Below are 22965 nucleotides of genomic sequence, written 5' to 3' on the forward strand. Positions count from 1 at the left end.
CGGGCAAAGCTCGCGCGCGTCGGTCGCCGCGCCTGTGTGTGTTTATGACTGTGTGCGTGTAGTGCTACGTGTATGACAGGAACAGATTATATAGGTAAGATTTTTAAACATTTTAGAATAAAATCGAGATAATTTTTACTTCACATTTAGAAAAAAAAAAAAAAAAAAAAAAAAAAAAAAAAAAAAAAAAAAAAAAAAAAAAAAAAAAAAAAAAAAAAAAAAGCCGAGATGGCCCTGTGGTAAGAACGCGTGAATCTTAACCGATGATCGTTGGTTCAAACCCGGGCAAGCACCACTGAATTTTCATGTGCTTAATTTGTGATTATAATTCATCTCGTGCTTTACGGTGAAGGAAAACATCGTGAGGAAACCTGCATGTGTCTAATTTCACTGAAGTTCTGCCACATGTGAATTCTACCAACCCGCATTGGAGCAGCGTGGTGGAATAAGCTCCAAACCTTCTCCTCAAAAAGAGGAGAGGAGGCCTTTAGCCCAGCAGTGGGACATTCACAGGCTGTTACGGTATTACGGTTACGGTATTTAGAAGTCTGTATTGGGTATCAAAATATATGGGTAGAAAAATAAAAAAGTGGCTAAACATATTCAAATCACACCAAGTCTAAATTTTAAATTAATAAGGTGATTGGTATTTGAAATACTTGAAAAATTGTCATTCAAATATATTTTTAAAGTAATATTCTGTATATTACATATGATAGTATTACTAAGAAAATAAAAATTATATTTCATAAAAAGCATATTTGTCACACAAACAGCTGGATGATGATGATGACTGCTCCTCTTCTTTTGAGACTTGGGGTTTATTCAACCTTACTGCTCAAAAACGTCTTTGACATCTTTCGGTGCTTTCCTTCACCACCAAGCATGCTATGAATTATTAGTACAAATTATATACTGAAACTCAATCTGAAAAATGAACCCTGGCTTTCGATGTCAACGTCAGATTAGATTCACATGTTATATCCATTTGGTCATCTCGTCTTTTTTGTGTATAAATCCTCATATTGTTATTTTTTCGATTGAAAATATAATTTAGCGTCAAACTCAGAATGAGTTTGACGCTAATATACGCTTTATATAGTTTTCTTTTATGTGCTGCTGATAGGTATGATTCTTCTTTAGCACATTGATCTTGTCTTTCGAAATAAATGAACAAGAATTATTACAATTGAATAGATTCTGATAATACAAAATAATCCGAAAAAAGGACATGGTCCTTTGTCACCTGTCACATTATAAGAGTGACACTTATCTCGTCGAACTAATTGCTAGCCATATTTCTAAAGATAAAGGTTAAATTTTTCATCAATCACACAACGTTTCCTTTTAAGTGTAACGAGTACTGTCATAATAAATAGGAAGAGTTTGCCACGCTATTCGTTTATACCCTCTTTATGCGGTAAGATAATAATATTATAAAACTGTCATGTAAGATATATTGTGTGTCGGAAAATAGAATGCAAAACATTTCAAGAAATAATAAATAATTTGTTGGAAAACGGTATCTTGTTGGTTGTCGAAAGGAACTTCGATATATTGATATAATTTAGTTATACTCAGTAGTCAGTAACAGCCTGTGAATGTCCCATTGCTGGGCTACAGCCTCCTCTCCCTTTTTGAGGAGAAGGTTTGGAGCTTATTCCACCATGCTGCTCCAGTGCGGGTTGGTGGAATACACATGTGACACAATTTTAGTGAAATTGTACACATGCAGGTTTCCTCACGATGTTTTCCTTCACCGTCAAGCACGAGATGAATTATAAACACGAATTTAGCACATGAAAATTTAGTGGGCCTTGTCCGGGTTTGAACCCACGATTATCCGTTAAGATTCACGCGTTCTTACCACTAGGCCACTCGGCCTTATTTATACATTATCAATAATACACATTTATTGACATTGCAGGTTTTTCTTAATTCTCTCGCAACTCGCTTTAACCCTTTAATCTTAAACCAAGATTGTTAATTGTTTAGTTACAACTCGGGCAAGCAACACTGAATGTTATTTGCCTAATTTGAGAGTGAGGAAACTTACGTTTGTTGGATAAAAATCTGCCACATGTAGGATGACACCAATTTGTATCGGAGTAGTGTGGTTGAATTCGTTCTTAAGGTTTTCGTCAAATGGAGAGCAGACCCAGCATTTGGAAAATAGCATGCTGTAACTTAAGTTTTATTTTAATGTATAAAAGTATGGTCTTGTTAGAAATCGTTCCTAATAAAGGTAACCAAAAAAAAACTTTTTAATATTCACTACATTGAGTTTAATTTAACTAGATATGCTTATAACGATATGTCAGTAGTAATGAGTGCCCATGATTACCTTTAAATTCAGATCACAATAAAATGTATTTTCATATGCACGAAGTATTTAATCCGTGTTCATTTCATATAAGATAGTTTAATTATTTTTCAATACTAAATTAAAATTACTTGTAAAATATATTAAGAGAAATCAATCATCATTTATTGGTATTAAAAATACTGACCAACGTATGTCTGATTGAATTGAATCAACTCCAATCAAGATTCATCATCAATACAAAAGGCATTTTATCAAAACGAAACTTGGTCAGCGTTGATTTGAGCAATCGCGTGTACAATATTTCGATCGTATGTAAAATATAAATTATTGCATCGGGTAAAAACATCCAAATATTTTAATCAATATCTGATTACATGTATATAAAAAAAGTCTAAAGAATGTAATTAATTTTAATTCGGCTTATTTCCTCTTCTGTTGAAACATAATGGACTAGATAATTCGATTCATTCTAAAAATTACCTTTACAAAACCATGAAAACAATTACGACATGTCAACACTCGGATTGAATCATAAAATAGAATGTCGAATAACGTTACATTTCATTTTATTTTTATCATTCAATCATAAATGACATCTTAAAAACAAAATAGAATGTATTATTCATTAGCAAATCAGGTGAAAATATTATATATTTGTATTATAAACGAAATTCAATTTTCTTTGCTTTCAACGGGTAATGAAGCATATTTAAATACATTAAGGAGTAATAAAAGGAGCGTGACTTATATTCAAATCAATTTAAAGAAACTTTTGACTTTTAATCGTGTAATAGAAATAAATAGCAGTTCAAAATAACGTTTATTACGAGATGCTACATAGCAGCATTCAATTGTCTTAATATGCTCACGAAAGACTTTGTAAAAATCATGCCACCTAATCGAATCGTGATGATAATAGACATAACAAGTTATGCATTAGAAAATTTATTTTACAGCATTTACTACTGCTCACAAATAAAAAAACTAACAACAACATAAATTTATTCGAACATAACATTGTTGAACTTAAATAGTCAATAAAATGTGTTTTAACTAAAAGGCACACTTAAGGCTTTCTAAATATATAGAAAACATTACAAAAGTTACGACTTTGTTTAGTTAAAGCTTAAGTAACAAATTGATGACAAAGTGAACTTAACTTAACTTAAAGATTATTTTGTGCATTCTAATAATACAACACTTTTCAATTAAAATATTACTTATATTCAAGAAACACTCTTCTAAATAAAAAAAAAATTAAAATATCTTTTTATTATTTATTTATTATAATTTTATAGTCTTTCTCTCTCTCTCTCTTTCTTAATTTTTTTTATTTCACTTATCTTTTTCATTTACTTTCTTATACTATTTGTATTACCTATAAAAATAAATTCACCTATAAACATTGGAATTGTGAGAAGTGTTAAACATAATATTTAATATGCACTGCCGTGCAAACTGATATACAATATCTCTTGTGCGTTGTAATTATACGAGTCACCGTACCAACTGGATCACAGCAAAATGTAACTACAAATCCGCATCAAGCGATTCAAGTACATTCATCAACTAGTGAGTCAGCTGGCCACAGATAAAGCTCTCAATCCCCATCCATCACAAGCAAACAGGCCTATGTAACAACGGTAGAATAGTATCTGATGAATTCTTTAAGCCTCTCACCATACATAATTCAAGTATATAATCTTTAAGCAATAGAGTCTAAACGTCGTCCGTAGTTATAATAACAATTACATTTACTCTAAGATCCACTTTACATTTAGCTTTCTCTTTCCAACACATTGTATACTATATTTTTGTTTCTATACTTTCACATTTTGAATGACCATTGAATATCTAACAATGGTCAAATGGTACTTGTTTTGTTATTCTTATAAGGATGACAGACATTGATCGAATTGTATAGATACGGAAGACTCAAGTTACTTTCTATGAATATTTACGCAAACTTTTATTATTATCGTTGGTCTAGTGGTTTCTTTATAAAACTGCTGATCCCTTGGTCCTGGGTTGAAACCTCTGGTCGATTCAATAAATAGTCATTGTGTTTTACCGTAAAAAAATGCTAAACCAAACAGCATGATGTTGAAGTAGATATTGTTAACACTCCCATACCTTGGAAAGCACGTAAAGTTATTGATTAAATTATCTATATTTATAGAAATACATAATATGTGTATATATGCATGTATATGTTTTCATACCAATAAACACAAGACCGAGACCGATTCATACAATGTATAATTTGGTACTTACATTATTATCGCGGCTGGGATTCTAACCTATGTTATTTTCGTCAAAAGTAACCTATATATTGATCATTCCTTCAATCATTTATTAATTCTAATATTAAAAAATTACAAGAATAGAGCTAAAATATATACTAAATCAACGTTTATAATAATATTAAAAAGGTTTTTGCGATCTTATAAAACATTCCATTGTTAAAATGAAAATACGTACTTTTCGTTTTCCTTTGCGCACTTTACGAATACATCAATGTAATGGATACTTTTCACATCAAACATCGTTCATTTCAATTCATTCATTTCATCCCATTTTACAATAAAAGGCTTAAAATATATGTAAGAAAGCAGTATACAAATTAAAATTGGTGTTTCTTCATATTTTTTTTATAGGTAGGCGGACGAGCATATGTGTCACCTGATGGTAAGTGGTCACCAACGCCCACATACATTGGCATTGTAAGAAATGTAAACCATCGCTAACATCGCCAATGCGCCACCAACCTTGGGAAATAAGATGTTATGTCCCTTGTGCCTGCAATTACACTGGCACACTCACCCTTCCAACAGGGACATAACAATACCAAGTACTGCTGTTTTGCGGTAGAATATCTGATGAGTGGGTGGTACTTACCCAGACGAGCTTGTACAAAGCCCGGAATATCTCAATATGTCATTTGCATTTAATGATTATGAACTTATATATTATACTAAATTTAGGAAAATAAATTATACATAGAAAATAAAGGCCTTTGTTGAGGTAATGACAAGCACATATAGTTTTATCACTCAGTAACTACCGAGTTTGTTACGACTATATTTGGGACCGGTTATAAATTGAAATTTTATACTCTTTAATTATGATTCAAAGTTGCTTATATTATTTTACAAGAATAGAAAATTATATATACGGATAATTTTATTTTTATTTTCTGTTATTTTTATTTTTTTATCAATTGTGATCAAAGACTTAATTTTTCCTATATAGATGCAAAAACTATTCCATTTGCTTGTAAATCTCAGCTCGGTAGGTAATATTCATACGCTTGATTATTCCAATAAAGGCAGATTTTAGATTTGAAAATCAGAGCTCTCAAAGGATTAAGAGCCATCCTCTTAACATTACATAATACATAACAAGTTTTAACATTTTTTTTTAAATATAGTGTTCAAAATACCATTCAAGTTATACTTTCGTAATATTATAAGTCCTTCATGCAGTTTAAATTGACTTTGCGCTTTGTCATTTGCTGAAAGGTTTTCTCCGTGATTCAGCATTAAATATAACATTTCTAGATCTCAAATGCACAGCATAATCTGCTACTTTCTAATTACGATCTCTAATATATCAAAATTTTATTCGGACACTATAACTACAACAACTACATATATATATATATATATATATATATATATATATATATATATATATATGTATATATATATGTCTTTTATTCGAGTAGTCTCTTACAAATATTTAACAATCGAGTAATTTTACGTCATTTTTTTTACATGTAAATTTGAATTAGTATGTAAAACTATGTGTTTTAATTAAGTGATGGAATAAATTAAATGTTGTTTTTAAAAATGTTCCTTTTTTAAACTGGGTATGTACAGTATGAAATTTCAAGTTTTCTTATTTTTTATTTGAAGTTGGAAGTGTAGTATACCCTCGGAAAGTAGGTAAAGCTGTTGATCCTACGCCTAAACTCTTTCCTTTACATCAGCGCATTGCCACCAACCTTGGGAACGAAGATGTTATGTCCCTTATGCCTATAGCTACACTGGCTAACTCACCCTTTAAGCCGGAATGCAACAATACTAAGTATTGCTGTTTAGCGGCAAAATATCTAATGAGTGGGTAATACCTTTCCAGACTATTAAAATGAAAGTACTTGAGCCTAATTATTCGAGTGAACAATTAACGATATTTTAAGTAATTTACTTAAAATGGACGGAGAAAGTTTTCCAGTTTGTAGGTTAGTTCGAAGGTTAATTATTTTAAAGACATGCTAATGTTGACTATTGAATTCTATGCTGTACTGGTTCAATGCCCAGCATACGCAGTTGAAAGCTTTTTTTTGTAAACAATATCCGATTTTACTCCGTAGTAGGGCTTTGTGCAAGCTCGTGTAGATACTAACTACTCATAACATATTCTACCAATAATATATAATGGTGTTACCGTTCGTATAATATTGGTATTGTTGTGTTCCGAAAGGGTGAGTGAGCCAGTGTAACTACAGAACAAGAGACAAATATATTATATCTTAGTTCCCAAATTTATTGGTGCATTGGTGATTTAAGAAATGGTTAATATTTCTAACGACGCCAATTTCTATGGGTGATGATGACCACTTCCCATCATTGCTCGTCATGATCGTGACCGTTCACATTTTTATTTTTTTATCTGTGCCAGCACTACAGACTATTTCATCAATGTTACTGTCCCTTAATATCCTGTATTTAAATTTCAAATGTTGTAGTTAATCCTCGCGCATATGCAAATACAATTATTATACTAAGCTTCATAGCTGGTTTTCGTAGCACCTTGTCAAACCTTAGTATCTATGAACTAAAATGTATTTTACTGCTTGTGTAACGTAACCTTAAAATATACCGTGATATCAATTAGGACTTTACTTGCTTACTTTGCTTAGGGTGTAATGAAAAAAAAAATGTAATTCTTTACCAGCTCGTATAACTTGGGTTCCTTCAAGCGAGGCGTGAAGAGGCATCTTGCGGGTCGGCAAGGCTGGGCGGCTAATATAGATCATTCCTTTCGATTGTACTGCCCCTCGTCACGCTTGTTTTACATTAGCTTTTCCAGTAAATATTAAAAAATATATATCAAATCAATAATGAGTGATGATAGAAAGAGAGAAATCAGTATTTAACTAAACACCGCTCATCGCTAATTTCGCTCTTTCTGTCATTATTGTATTGACATTCGAAAGAAGAAGACACAACATTGTTTAACTAACCGACCGATAGGCAACGTTTATAAGTAAGGCCGTTTATAATGTTTTATCTCTGACACATCAATTTAACAAACTCAATGTGGACTCAATAAGGCTGTTTGCGAATCAGGTCAAACGCTGTCTAGATAAGTTCGTCGCTTCGTTCGCTGTATCGTAAAATAATGTCGGTCGTATTTTAATGTAACATAGAATGACTAGAAAAAATCGATTACATAAAACATTATCTTGATATAAATTATTCACGTGATGTTCTTAATATTTATGAAGTAATTTCCTTTTTGATATCTCATTTAAACCTTGACATGCCTGAATATATATATATATATATATATATATATATATATATATATATATATATATGTATCAACGAATTGATCACATTTTTAAATGATTAACATATTTCAAATATTATTATAGCAATTTATTTTATAATTTTTGCTGCTTTCTGTGAGACGCGCGATGCTGCTTTGCATGCCTCAATCATCATTGAACAAGAAATGAATTGTAAACACATTTTAAGAACGTATTTACCTGTATATGGCGACTATCGGCTTTACATTTATGTATTCTATATACCACGTCATCTAACTTATTTATATTTAATGTATGAATTTTATACATTGAAAAGTGAATATAACTTAATCTTAATATACAATAATGTGACGTAGTCAGATCTATTCATATCTGTAATTAAAAGAAGCTTTTAAATGTGAAAAGCAAAACATCGTGAATACGCTTTTACGCTTAAGACTAATGGTGTCCTTGAATTTAATTTAGATTTATTATACTGAAAATTATTTGATAATTAAAAGAGTTTTATTGACGGTTAGTTAATTTTAAGGCGAATCTATATTTAAAACCATTGGTAACTTGAAAATTAATTTAATTTTGTAAAATAACGACGAGTAAGTGCTCGACGAAGCCTTTTTGAATTAAGTTGATATTGATTTTGAGAGAAGTTGAGGTTGATTTGATGTTCATTATTTATGCTGTCCATCACCACCAATCCCACGATGTGTCTCGTATTGAATAATTCGATTGAACGTCCTTTGCGCCTATACTTATATAAGCTTATTGTTTGTACAGCTTAAATTAAATAAAATGTACAACCTAAACACTTACAACTTGAGTTGATATAATTATGTCTTCCTGAACCGTTTCCGCCACGGTGGCCAATCTCAAGGGAGACTAGCCATTTGCGCAGGACATATTACAGTGCAAAAGTATGTGTGCAAACACTGATGCACTCTCATTATCCGATGGGACGGCAATCCGATAAAACGTGTTTCAACAGCTTAACGTGCGTCCAAGGCACGGGAGCGTACACACTTTCAGACTTCGAGCATCTAACAACTTTTTATTAGCCTAACCTGGGGTGTAAATCCTAAATATCTAACCACTATCAAACCAACGAGGCAGTCAGTGATAATATGTAAATAACACGTAGTAAAATAATGTCTTCAATCAATCAATCAACAGCCAATCGTTGTCCACTGCTGAACATAAGCCTCTCCCAAGGTGCGCCAAAGCTCCCTGTCCTCTGCCTTCCGCATCCAGTTGGTGCCCGCCACCTTCTTAAGGTCGTCGGTCCACTTGGCTGGAGGGCGCCCTACGCTGCGCTTGCCGATTCGCGGTCTTCACTCTAGGACTCGTCTGCTCCAACGGTCATCGGTCCTACGACATACGTGATCAGCCCACTGCCACTTCAGCCTGCTAATTTTGCAAGCTATGTCGGTGACTCCGGTTCTTTTCCGGATAATCTCATTTCTGATCTTATCCTTCAAAGATACTCCGAGCCTAGCTCGCTCCATAGCACGCTGAGCGACTTTGAATTTGCGGACTAGTCCCGCAGTTAGTGTCCACGTTTCGACACCGTATGTCATGGCAGGTAAGACGCATTGGTTGAAGACTTTCGTCTTCATGATGTCTTACGGAAGCCATTTTCAAGGGAAGCTTGCCCAGTACAACACAAATGCACTCTCTTTCATTACGCTAACAATTCAATGAGTTGGCAAATGCGACTGAAAATATCAGGTGCAAAACCAACGTATTTCGTCAACCTATGCGTTCATAAAGTCTAAACTGTTACTGTTTTTTTATCCGGTTTTGCGCCTAATAAAATGGAATATGTAGCCTTTAATTTAGCTATTAGATACATATACAATAAATATGACCATTTCGACGATTTTCACATATTGTATGAACGTAGCTTAATGAATTTTTTATACCCATATTATGCCAAATACAATATGTGTTTTTAAATTCGACTTGATCTCGTTTAGATAAAGAATTTGCTCCATGTATATAAATGTCTTAATCCAGTTGACGTTTATTATTAGGTAGTGATTCTTCAAAACATACTTTTATTTTGAAGGATTATATTTTTTGAATGTATATGTACATATTATGTTGTTATCTTTACTTGTTTCACACGTTGTGGTAATTTACATACATATTATATAAATACACAGTCTATTTATTTGTCACATTCTAGTAACTAAATCGGCTCGATAGCTTTGAATTGTAAGCTAATATTAGATTCGTCTGAATTGTAGCAGTAATATAGTTTATCTAACGTGCCAAGAAAACAAACATGGCGTCTGTTTCTCACCGTTTTAGATTTAAAATAAATTATATTAAAATAAATGATTAAAACTTATATAGTGATTTATCAAAGTTAGGTTATTTAAATGACAATTTCAAAAAAGTATATTCCTTGTACAGTGCAATAAGGGTTTCTTATGAATAAACACGTTATAACATGTTCAATCCTAGATAATACAAGTTATTATGTCCTAACTGTGACAATAATTAAACGCTTTGACGTTAACTTTGTAACCAATACCAGTACCAGCTTGCGAATGTCCCACTACTGGGCTAAGGTGATTATAAGCTTCAGAAATCAAAAAACTCCTTTTTGAGGTCTGAAGCTTATTCCACCATGCTGTTTCAAGAAAGGTTGATGGACAATTTGAAATTCTGCCACATGTGTTTAACTTTGACAAAAGAATATAAATTATTTTACATTAATTAATAACTAGAAATATATATTATTTATTATATATTAATCAATATAAAAATGTATTTTAATATTCTTCACAACAATCTTTGAAAAAAAAGACTACATGTCCGTACAAAAAAATTGCAAACTATTTTCCATATATTTGCGTCAGAAACGTTACATATAATAAAATACATTTTTATAAACTGCATTTGAAACGCATTTGCCCATAAAATTTAATTCCCATCGCTACCAATAAAATTTCATTTCATGGAAGTTTGTAAAATCATATAACTTAAGTTTAGACTCAACTACCATTACGGTTGTCTCGAGGGATGGACGAAAGACTGTGTTTTCAAGTACAAGTTCCACGTACACAAAGTTTCGGATGGAACTCCAAAATACAAACATCAGTATAATTATGTTTACGTTGTGAAATAATTTCCTGCGTTGTTTCAGATCGTGTGACGACAATTTAGAATGGCCACAATAGTGAATTCCACGCAAAGTGTCCTAAAAGACACGTACGACTATTATTTATGGACACTGTCGCTTTCCGGTAAGATGCACTTTGTTATGAGCTGCGTTTGTGTAACAGATACATTAATCAAATTTACTTAGAGAAAATATAAAAATTTACAAACAAAGCGACTAAAACACGACTATTTATTTTGACATTTCGAAAATTTAGTTCCAGCAATTTGTACATTCAGTTGTACATTCAGCAGCTTTATTCAATGTACAATATTTTTTATTAATATATTCTTTAACTAAAATTAAAATAAAAAAACAAAATAAGCATAACAAATTTATAGAAAAAACACGCCGTCTAAATTGTCCTGTGGCATTGTACCAAGACGTTGACACTATTGTCCTCTCTGTATTATTGACATTGAATATAAATTATAATATTGACTAAATCAAATATTTTATAAATATAACTTGCTAATAATTCAAACATGAAGTCAAAAATCGATTTTAATTTATATATATATATATATATTTATAGATAAAAGAACAGAAGGATGGCCGCTAGTGGATTCACCCATACCCACTGTTATATACACGTTAATATATCTATTCATAGTATGGATAGGACCAAAGATCATGAAAAACAGACGACCGTTCAAACTCACATGGTTATTAGTACCTTACAACTTAGCGATGGCAGCGCTGAATGCGTATATTGCTGTTAGACTGCTTACAGCTTCATTTAGGCTGAGATACAGTTACATATGTGAGCCGTGCCGACAGAAAAACGATCCTGATGAATTGCAAGTAAGTCAAATGTACATTTATTTTATATAGTAATAGGGAAAATGGGTTATAACTTATGTATCTTGTATAAAATTCAATGAATATTAATTTAATTTAGCATCTATACAATCTCGAGTGTGAAATACATGCCACTAAGGGTTGCATTTTGATGAGTACCATTAAAGAAAAATATGAAATAATAATTTTTTTCCAAATTTACTAACAATTTCTAATAACAAAGGAGAACAATTGATAAAATGATTGCATGACAAGTATATCACGTTAAAAAATATCCATACAAAATAAAATAAAAAGTAAAATAGTTATCTGTGTAATATTTCACTTCTCACGTGCAACTTTAAGATTTAATCCAAATAAACCAATGAAAAACAGTAAACGTCTTATAGATGAATTGCTAAAACGGAAAACAGGTTAGAGAAATTCAAAGATTTAGATTGAACTTGAAATAAAGTATTCCAACATTGTAGATTAATGGACTAAGCTCCTATCACTGAAGTCAATGTTGCAGAGGAATTATCTGCAATGAATGGCTGCTTTACGTCAACTTAGAAGCGTAGCTTAAAAGAATTAATGAAGGCAAATTTTCTTACTTTCTTAAAATAAAAACAAAAAAGATTTACTTACAAAATAAATTCATTCGTTTTTTTCTTTTCTTTCTATTTCATTCTCATTACAAGTAAATTATAAATATAACTTGCTATTCCATTATTGGTTTTAGCAAATTTAACTTTTACTATCGAAAAATGGGTAATTCTCTTCTTTGTTTGTTTGAACGCGCTAATCTCAACATCCGATCTAACTAACAATCCGATTTGAAAAAATATGTTTGCTTGAAAAAATATTATATTTTATACAACATCTAATAGTAATAAATAAATCAAAATATAAGCTTAATTAATTGAATAAGTAAAGTAAATACGGAACCATTATGAAACAATTATTAAGATAAAATCCATGTCCGCTGATTTATAATTTAATATATGAATTGTGAGATTCAATACAAAAGAGCCGGCCAATCATTCATTATTGATAATATCAATATTATATTAAGACCTCATGGTTATTAATCAAGTCTGTTTAAAGCCTACAACTTGAAAATATCCGACTAGCGTTCTAATTCATTTATCTATGAAAGATTAATTGTAGAATGTATGTATATAATGGTGTATAATGTATAATATAATAATAATAATACACTTATATCAATCAACAGCCAATCGTTGTTCACTGCTGAACATAGGCATCTCCCAAGGTGCGCCAAAGCTCCCTGTTCTCCGCCTTCCGCATCCAGTTGCACACTTATATAATATAAAATAATATAATATAATATAATAATAATACACTTATAAGATACGAGTAAAATATTGAAGCGATAAATTGTGTATGAATTGTAAATCACGCAAAGATTTTTTTTTATCTTTAGTAGAAACATTTTTGAAGTCGATGCAAGTTTTATAAACTAATATTAAAATTACGAAAGCAACTATGTCTGGATAAAGATTTGTTATGGACATTTTTTGTTATAAAGGTAACTTAAGGCAAAAAAAGTAACGGAGAAATAGTTAATAATTATAGTATATTGTGCAGAGGTTTTTATTTGTTCTTCTTGATTTTCACATTCCAAATCAGTGGCTTCACATTTTAACTTAAACCGAATATTTGGAGTTACTTGTAAGAGTCTACTAAAATAAAACAAAATTATGTTGATTTATTACAAATATAACATACGAAGTGAAAATGTTACCAGAGTTGTAATGTTTTAAGGGATGTCAGTCATAAATGAATAAACAATTAAACTACCTTTACAAATTATTCGCATTTTTTATTTTATACAGTTAGTTCATACATGATTGATTTTATTTAAATAAGCAACTTATTTTTACAGTTGTTTCAGAAATATATTTTTGTTTTTTTTATTTGCAGATAGCAAACGCAGTATGGTGGTATTATTTCTCGAAGCTGCTGGAGTTCTGTGACACATTCTTCTTTATATTAAGGAAAAAAGAAGAACAGCTTACCTTCTTACATGTTTATCACCACTCAACCATGTTCGGGTTTTGGTGGATTGGAATCAAATGGGTGCCCAGTGGATCTAGTAAGCTCTGTTACCTTTACTAAATTCTTTTTTTAAACTTTGTCAGCCTAATTGGCAAATTTCAAATGATCTTATATTTGCACAGATAACTATTTTCATTGCTTACTTTGAAGATTTTATTTTTAAAAAGTCATGTTCATCACGATTTATTTAAAGTTCATGGTGTACCAATCATGAACTTTAAATACAGTTATAATTTCCTTTTCAATAACAGCAATGCAAATATGTTTTTCTTAAATGTGTGTGTATTTGTATATGTGTTAGCAGTTGTTATGAATCGGCGTATCGGCTCTGGAAAATATTACGTGAAAAAGCTAAATGAATATAATTTATTTCAGCTTTCCTCCCAGCAATGGTAAATAGTGGCATTCACGTGCTTATGTACACCTACTACGGGCTTTCGGTCTTTGGTCCATCCGTTAGCCAGTTCCTGTGGTGGAAGAAATACTTGACCATATTGCAATTGGTATGATACTTTGTTTGTTAGCGTTATTAAAAATTAAAAGCTCATTATTGTCAACTGAACTCAAAAACCTTCTTCTCTTTCTCTTTCAAAGGAGTCGGTTTTGTATTTTTATTACTTTACCACCTTGCTTTTGTGTGAGTTATAGAAGAATTATAAATAGTTCTCGGATTCGAAAGATCGGTGTTCTATCCAATGGTCGTCTCGGCTCGTATTGTGTTATAATGTTTCCTTCAGTGGAATCTATTTATAAACCCAGCCAGACCTATAGCAAAAAGAAACAATTTAGCAAACCGCAATCATAATATTTCCAGTTTTAAAAAAGTTTAAACCCATAGTTCTGGAGTAGGCATAAATTCATACCATGATGTTTCATATATTTTGTCTGAGTCTGCATACACATTTTGTAATTATAAATTTATTATTATGTATAAGAGCTGAGATAGCCTAGGGACAAGAACACGTGAATCTTAACTGAGGAGTGACTCATCTCGCATCCAAACTGCCTGGGACAATTAGTTCCAAACCCTCTCCTCGAAAGGAATAGAGGCCAGCTGTGGGACATATACAATCTGTTACTTGTAAATGGTCGTATGTACATATTTTAATATCTATCCATTTCATTTTCCAGATCCAGTTTACCTGCGCATTGATTCTTGGTATCAATGGTATTAGGACCGGATGCGAATTCCCACTGTGGATGCACTACGTTCTCATAATCTACATGATCTCCTTTATTGTGCTCTTTGGAAACTTCTATATGAAAGCTTATCTTGCTAAGGTAAAAATTATTGTTTTCAAACAATATTCTGACAACAAATAAGTGAATATCTCAAGGCTGGTAGGAACAGGTAAAACTTGGCGAGATATTTTCGGACAATTGTTGCTTTTAATTGATAGAATTGGCCTAAGACACTAAATTTGCATACGTGTTCTCAGGGCTACAGAAAAGTCACAGGGTCCACAGGCGCGTGAAGTTACGGGCTGCAACTATTCTTATTATAAAATCAAAAATCGTCTATGAAATTTGTTGCTGTAGTCAAAGAAACTTATTTCATAGCAGTGAAGTAAAATTAAGACTTCCAATATTTAAAGTTTAATCAGGCACAGACGTCTTTGAACCCAAGCGGAAGTCTTTTCACCTCGAACAACTCACTTCGGAGGAGTAAACGAAAACTGTCCGTTAAGGAACAAAGTCGAAGCAAACTTTCACCAAACCTTTGTCAACTGTATTTATTTTGTTACTCGTAACTTAGATATGAATAACGATACTATTAAAAATGATATTCCATTTGTGATAAATTGCAGTCTTCAATTTCTATTCTGTCAATTACAACTAATATTATGGGACAAAACGCGAAAGTGACTTCGTTTATTTGTTTGTTTTTTACATACACGTTATCTGGGGTACAGGAAAGAATATAAGGTACATAAAACTATATCCATGAAAAATATTTATTTGATATAAAATACCTACTAAGCTTAACGAAAAGCAATAATATATTTCAATAAAGTTGTTATTATTTATCTTAAGTTAATTATAATAAAGAAAGAAATTCAATAGTATTTATTTTCATTATCATTAATCACTGCCGTATCGGAGATACAGTAATCAGAAACATGAGACTTGTAATAACTATGTGGTCATTTTACGTAACTCAAGTTCCGAGTGAAAGTGTATATGTAACTGGTACAGCAAGTTCCGTTACATCATTGAGTTTTACTTTCAAACATCCGCAGTGGTTCGTAATAAAATACCCATCTTGACTTGACACGGTCACTAAGCTGCATTTATGGAACGAGTACCGACGGCTGCGTTTTATCGCTAGCGTCTCTTTAATGCTGCACATATTACCTGTTCAATTATAATCACAGTACCGTAAGAGATTTTTATGTGACCAATTAAATTTGTCGGCTTATAACTAATTAACTATATTTGTGCATACCTGTCTTATTAGGCACTACCCTCTCATCACATAATCTACTGCCAAACAGCAATACTTAGTTGTAGTGTTCCGGGTTAAATGATGAACGAGCCAGTTTAACGAAATGCACAAGAGACATAACACCTTAGTCCCAAAGGTTGGTAGCGCATTGACGATGTAAGGGATAGATTTTTTACAGTGCTAATGTATTTGTGCGGTGATGTCTACTTACAATTATAGGTTTACCAGTCTACCTACTACTCTACTACAACTAATAAATAATCTAAAAACAAGTTATTATTAAAATACCAAAATGTTTCTTCATATTTTATGATAACAATAAGAAGCCGTAGGTTTAGTTTGTTGAGTTTTTTCAAAGTAACGTTACTTTGACGTGAAATTCGTTTTAGAAATTTTATAGTCCATTGAATATATTTATTATGGTAATTTTCCGATAAATTCTCATCTTATTATTTCTAAGTGGAGTAATTCAGATCATAACAATTCAAGAAACTTTATATCAAATATTTTGTCGGCTTAAAAACAACAAGTAAAATGTAATACTAAGTCAATATTTTGTTAACGATTTCTTATATTTCTTAATTTGATTTCAGGGAAGTAAATGTATGGAAGTGAGATACGGCCAATGTTTGGACGACGAGGAAACGATTCGTGCGAGGAAATTAAAATGCAATTAAATACATAATTATAATTAATGTCTTCATAATTTATTCAATTAGTATAACATTCGATTTAAGATCATATTATATTGTATTTGTTAAATAAATATATGTCCGTTTCTTAATGTGTACTTTTTCATTCAACACATAAGAAAGAGATAGCATTTTTTTCCCACTTATTTCACTAATGATTATGTATCCACTGGGACTAAAGTCTCAACTCCTTGTCTCGTTCTAAATTAGTTGAGGTTTTTATAAGTTTGTAATTATTTTTATTTATTTTTTTCGTTCGCAAAACTGGATTCAATTACTTAGGTGTTACATACATAAACATCAAAATATAAAAGTAACTTTAACTCACCCGGCTTGTAACAGTATTTTTTATTTAATATAATATTATAATATTTTTGTACAATTTACATTTCAATCAATCTAAAAAATGAAATAATATAATATTATTATTTTATTATCAACGTTGATTACAAATGATTAAAAAACGCACATACAGCAGATGTATTGATATAATAAGGTTACATTTGTTGACACTGAGCCCGAGCCATGTAAGCGACCTTCTGGGCTCTCTGAACAACTTCTGGACAACGTTTGCGACGCACCATCTTACAGTCTTGGAAGTAACCTTCGTTTCTTGGGAACCCGTTACTCCCATCACTAAATGTAACTAAACCTGTAACACATAATAATAATAAAATCAGGACTGTTTTTTTTTATTATACCATATTATTTAAAGTGACTGACTTGTTGGTCTAGTGGCTTGATGTAAAGCCGCAGACCCGTCACAGTATTACGTTTAGTAAAAAAATGTCAGAAATTAATTATAACATAAATAATTGCATTCTAAAGAAAGTAAACCAAATTCCTGCTTCCCCCTTCCTTCTTAAGTCCACGCGAGCTGGTTCTCGATGTCACCGCCTAACTCTGACATCAATTCCATCGCGAACAAAGAAATTTGGCAACTCCTTTCTTTGTTGCACTTCCAAAAAATGGAATTCCTTACCAGCTCACGTATTCCCCTCCTCTTACAACCCGGGTTCCTTCAAACGAGGCAAGGCGAAGGCGGCTAGAGCAGAACGTTTTTCCCATCTGTACTGGCCGTCGTCGCGTTTGGACTCTACTACCACTTACCATCAGGTGGAGTAGAGTCATTTGCCCTCCCGGCAAATATAAAAAAAAAAAAAGATTTAGGAATAATAATTGATTCAAAAATGAATTTTATTCCGCATATTGATCACATTATAAGTAAGTCATTGATTGCGCTAGGGTTTATTAAAAGAAACACAAAAAGTTTTAAGAAATCAAATTCAATGGTTACTTTGTATAAATCATTCGTAAGAAGTAAGTTAGAATACTGCTCTGTTGCATGAAATCCGTTTTATCAAATTCATAAAGACAGGTTGGAAAGAGTACAGAAAAAGTTTTTAAAATTATTGTCTTATAAGGACAAGAATAAAAATTATTTGAAAAAATACTCTGATATGTTAAAACATTACAACATGAGTACACTTGCAAGTCGCAGAGATGTGATGGATTTGTGTTTTCTACATAAAATCATATCAGGCAGAATAGACTGCCCCGATCTTGTCAGTGAAATAAAATTAGTTATACCGAGACAGAGTTCAAGATTTGTGAACATACCGACTTTTAAATATCGGTTTTCAAGAATAAACATAGGCATAACAGCGCCTTTAAGCAGGGCCCTTAAAACGTATAATAATGTTTATAAAGAGGCGGATTTAGATTTATTGTTGTTGATATTTAAATGTAAATGTCAAAGTACTGCCACGAATGATTCATTAATTGTGTGTGTGTTTGTATATATGTGTATATATATATATATATATATATATATATATATATATATATAATATAATTTCTTTATTCTTCTTTAATTTATTTGTATACGTGTTGTTTACGCGATATCTTTAAAAATGTTACGTTGGAGTGAACGAAGCTGAAAATGTGAAATTGCATGATGAGTTAGCCTATAATTGCGATGTATAGTGTTATTAAGTGTCATTATTTTGAATTGTTATTTTCTGGGACAGATATGTAAAAACATTGTACATTGTGTTGGCTTCCTATAAAATAAAATAAAAAGCCGTTGGTCCTGCGCCTGAACTCTTTCCGGTCGTGTCGGTTTGCCATCGGATTATGAGAGTTAGGGAATAGAGAGTGCACCTGTGTTTACAAACACTTGTGCACTATAATATCTCCTGCGTAGTTGGCTAATCTCTCTTGACCGAATTACCGTGACCGAAGTCGGTCTAAAGAACATTATTATTATTATTCTAAATATAAAGTTGAATTTTAATTGTATAAATTTCACAATTCTCTTATGTTTTACGAAAAACGTACGACAAATTATCAAAAAGAAGACAAAAAAATGTAAAAATAACATAAAAAATTCAGAAATAATTCAGGTGACAGACATCTTATTCTGCAAATATAGCGTTTTATAAAAAAATATTTGACAATAGCTCGATTCGCAATTGTTTTACTATTAAAACTTGCCAAATGATAAGTTTAATTTATGTATAATGTAATATATGTGTCATATGGTATTGTATAAATTTAAGATTTTTAATTTTTTATCAAATTACATAATCCTTAGACGCACATTATCATACTATAGTATCATCAAAGAGACGTGACCTTTACCTTAATCGACAAAACTATCTTCTTTTTTACTGGTAGGCTTTGTGCAAGCTCGTCTGGGTAGATCCACCACTGGGACCACCCACTCATCAGATATTCTACAGAAAAACAATTCAGTACTTGGTATTTTTGTGTTCCGGTTTGAAGGGTGAGTTAGCCAGTGTAATTACAGGCACAAGGGATATTACATCTTAGTTCTTAAGGTTGATAGCGCATTGGCGATGTATGTGATGGTTAACATTTCATACAATTCCAATGTCTATGGATATTGGTGACCACTTACCATCAGGTGCCCCATTTGCTCGTTCGCCTACTTACACTATAAAAAAAAACCTTAATAAAACTGCTTCAAGCCTTTTTCTCCAATAAAGAAGTTACAGTTTAATATTTTGTTAATTTTATAAAATATGATTTTGTATATTGTCAATGCTCATGTAGGTACGTATGTAATGGTTAGCGGTCCAAGACATTGACTCCATCGTGTTTAAAATTGCTTAAGATAACTTCTTGCTTGTTTGAAATGTAATTATTTTCACAATGTCAAAAATTTTTTGTCGAAATATAAAGTACTACTACGAGATAGTCCTAATCTGTATTTTTTTATTTAAATTAATTTTATATGAAAATGAAACTTCGTTTATTTAAACATATTTTTATTTAACATGCGATGTAATATATTAGTCTGTTCGTGATCAAAACATCATAATATTATACTATGTACTTGAATATAATATTAAAAATTAGTTTTAAAAGAATGAAGATAAATAATGTCATTCACCAAGATCATTAGAATTATAATATATCCAGTGAATCACCGCCACTCTATACAGACGTCTCATCTCCCGCCTTAGTCATCTCAGAAAATTTAAAAACTCTATTTCTCTCGAGTCCTAATTTATTTCACAGTAAAAATTATTTTCACTCGTCTGATGTGAATCAGGCACTTTGTATTTCGTTATTTTATCTCAGATATAAGTTCCATGCACTTTGAAATTAACGTCTCATTACCCTTACTCTCAATGAAGACGTCTCAAGTGAAAATATAAATATTACTGATATTACTATTAATCAAACTTTTTCTTAAATATACCCCAAATAAAAGAGTACAGACTTTTTCTTAAGCATTAGTTAAAAAGAAAAACAATCAAGTGTAACGACACGCCACGTGTTGAGCCAAGCCAAAGCAAACCAAGCCAAAGTTAAGGTCATGTAACGACAGTTAATCCGCCAAGCCTGTGTCACTATTAGTGACGACTGTCAAACAGGAAGTAAGTTTTAAACGGCATTCGCTAGTTTAATCAGGAGAGACAGTTGTCCACGGCAACCCGAATAACGAAAGTAGCAACAAAAGGTAAGGAAAGTAGCATAATTTTTTTTTAAAAAATAAATATATTGGATATAACGGACTAGTTATTATTAGCTTCCGTTTCACGAGAGTATTTTAAAATTTGAGTTCAGTTGATTTTTGACAATAAATTCGGAAATAAAAGCGTTATAAAATATAACTCTCTTGTAACAGTAAAGGTAAAAAAGCCTAATAATTTCCCCCACGGATATAGAAATAAAAAAATTGCCTATTTATTTCCCACTTTAAAATACTAAACATATGTTAGTAATAAATATTTAATAGTGTCAAGCGATTTTTTTTTATAATATAGGTATACGGAAAGGCAAATGGACCACCTAATTGTAAGGATTCAGCACCACCCATAGACATTGGCGCTGTAATATTAACCGTCCCTTACATCGCATATGCGCCACCAACCTTGGGAACTAAGATGTCCGTTGTCCCTATAGTTAAACTGGCTCACTCAACCTTTCAATAATACTAACAACAATATGTTATGAGTGGTAGGTAATTACCCAGACGAGCTTGCACAAAACCTTACTACTAATAAATTACTAAGCACAGACCCTTTTTTAGGTAAATTTTTCTTTTTTTTTACTCTCATCATTGGCTCTACTCGGGGTTTGAAACTAGTACCTTGGGGTCTACATACTTGTCAATCACTAGATCAAAGAGGCAGTTACATATTATTTCAAAGGTTTTAAATATACTTCATGTATATTCTATTCTTGTATTCCAAAAATGAGTTTATTTTAATTATCCATATGAATGATCTCATAAGTCAAATCTCATAAAATAGTTAATAAATTTTATCTAAAATTAACATTTTCAATATAATTACTTTGTAGATTATTAATAACTAGGCAGTAAAATATTTCATGTTTATTTTTTGTGAATGTTAAACATTTTCTATTTTTATTTTGAAAGCTTAAATTTAAATTACTTAAATTCTAAATATGATTGCTAACAGATTAGACTGTATATTTATAAACCGCTGTTGTAAAGTTTCAGTTGGACCAGTAAATTATATAAGTAGTAGATAGTAATGTTTATTTTATTTTATTTGTAATTTTGTATATGAGTCTTGTTACTTGAATAAATAAATAATTATTATTATTAAATGTGTTTTATTACAAGTATAAAATTCGATGAAATTGTCAATATTTTCCAGCGGTACTTATAATACTTAATTTAAATATTATGATTTAATGCTATGCAAATAATTAAACCTATATTATAAACATTATAGTGCTCATATAAGAAATATTTAATAACCATAAAGAATAACATTAAGAATTCATATAACCGATACGGTTTCATAGGACTAAATAATTCCCAAATGTTAAAAAATAAATATTAAATGTTCCTTTTTATCGTCCTCTTGATTTCAGCAATTCTCAACGGAGAATAGCTAACTGGAGATACTTAAAATCCAATGGGAGAACAATCTCGTACAAGGAAAGAATTCAAGCGTAGGACCCAACAGTTTTAAGTACATTTCGAGAGTGTTAACACTGCTAACTGTTAAACATCGATCTGCTATTGAGAAGTCGTGACGTTCAACCCACCCGTGCCATAATAATATGGCTCGGGTGGGTTGAACCTAGAAACTCGTGATCTGCAGAATTATAAACTAGCCACTAGATTAACGACTTTTTGTTAGTTATAACGGCTATATACATCAAATCTCTTTAATAGAATGAGTATATTTCGATCTTGAAGATTTATTTAAATACACCAAAAACCAACCTAGACCCCATACACGTCCTCCTCGGAATTCCCCTTCAAATTTCATACCATCTGCTCGCCAGAACACGCCATGGCCATGGAACCAGCCCTGCATAAACTCACCTTCGTATCTGTAATAATAAATAGCAAAAGCCATTAAACTTTTGGTAAAAAAATATTGAGTCAGAAAACAAAAAAAAAAA

General features: G+C 31.4%; 2 protein-coding genes across 2 annotated transcripts in view; one reads left to right on the forward strand and one right to left on the reverse strand.

Moving 5' to 3' along the window:
• LOC126768156 (elongation of very long chain fatty acids protein 4-like) lies at nt 1-17139 on the forward strand. Its single transcript, XM_050486099.1, has 7 exons — nt 1-94; nt 11032-11131; nt 11582-11850; nt 13774-13945; nt 14284-14411; nt 15040-15189; nt 16948-17139. The coding sequence occupies exons 2-7, from the start codon at nt 11053-11055 to the stop codon at nt 17029-17031; spliced, it is 882 nt and encodes a 293-aa protein (XP_050342056.1). The 5' UTR covers nt 1-94; nt 11032-11052; the 3' UTR covers nt 17032-17139.
• LOC126768164 (MORN repeat-containing protein 4 homolog) overlaps nt 17028-22965 on the reverse strand; it is a 14007-nt gene continuing 8069 nt past the window's right edge. The window contains exons 3-4 of the mRNA XM_050486107.1: nt 22784-22893; nt 17028-17698 (exon numbers count right to left, since the gene is read on the reverse strand). Coding sequence (XP_050342064.1) covers nt 17544-17698; nt 22784-22893 — 265 coding nt within the window. The 3' untranslated portion in view covers nt 17028-17543. The remainder of the gene's footprint in view (nt 17699-22783; nt 22894-22965) is intronic.

Source organism: Nymphalis io, chromosome 4 (genome assembly GCF_905147045.1).
Source record: "Nymphalis io chromosome 4, ilAglIoxx1.1, whole genome shotgun sequence".
Taxonomy (NCBI): Eukaryota; Metazoa; Arthropoda; class Insecta; order Lepidoptera; family Nymphalidae; genus Nymphalis; species Nymphalis io.

Excerpts from the sequence above, each read along its gene's own strand:
- LOC126768156 (XM_050486099.1), top strand. The coding sequence starts at position 11,053 with ATGGCCACAATAGTGAATTCCACGCAAAGTGTCCTAAAAGACACGTAC. Across the intron at positions 11,851-13,773 it reads ACGATCCTGATGAATTGCAA|ATAGCAAACGCAGTATGGTG; the intron begins GTAAGTCAAATG and ends TTTTATTTGCAG. Across the intron at positions 14,412-15,039 it reads ACTTGACCATATTGCAATTG|ATCCAGTTTACCTGCGCATT; the intron begins GTATGATACTTT and ends TTCATTTTCCAG.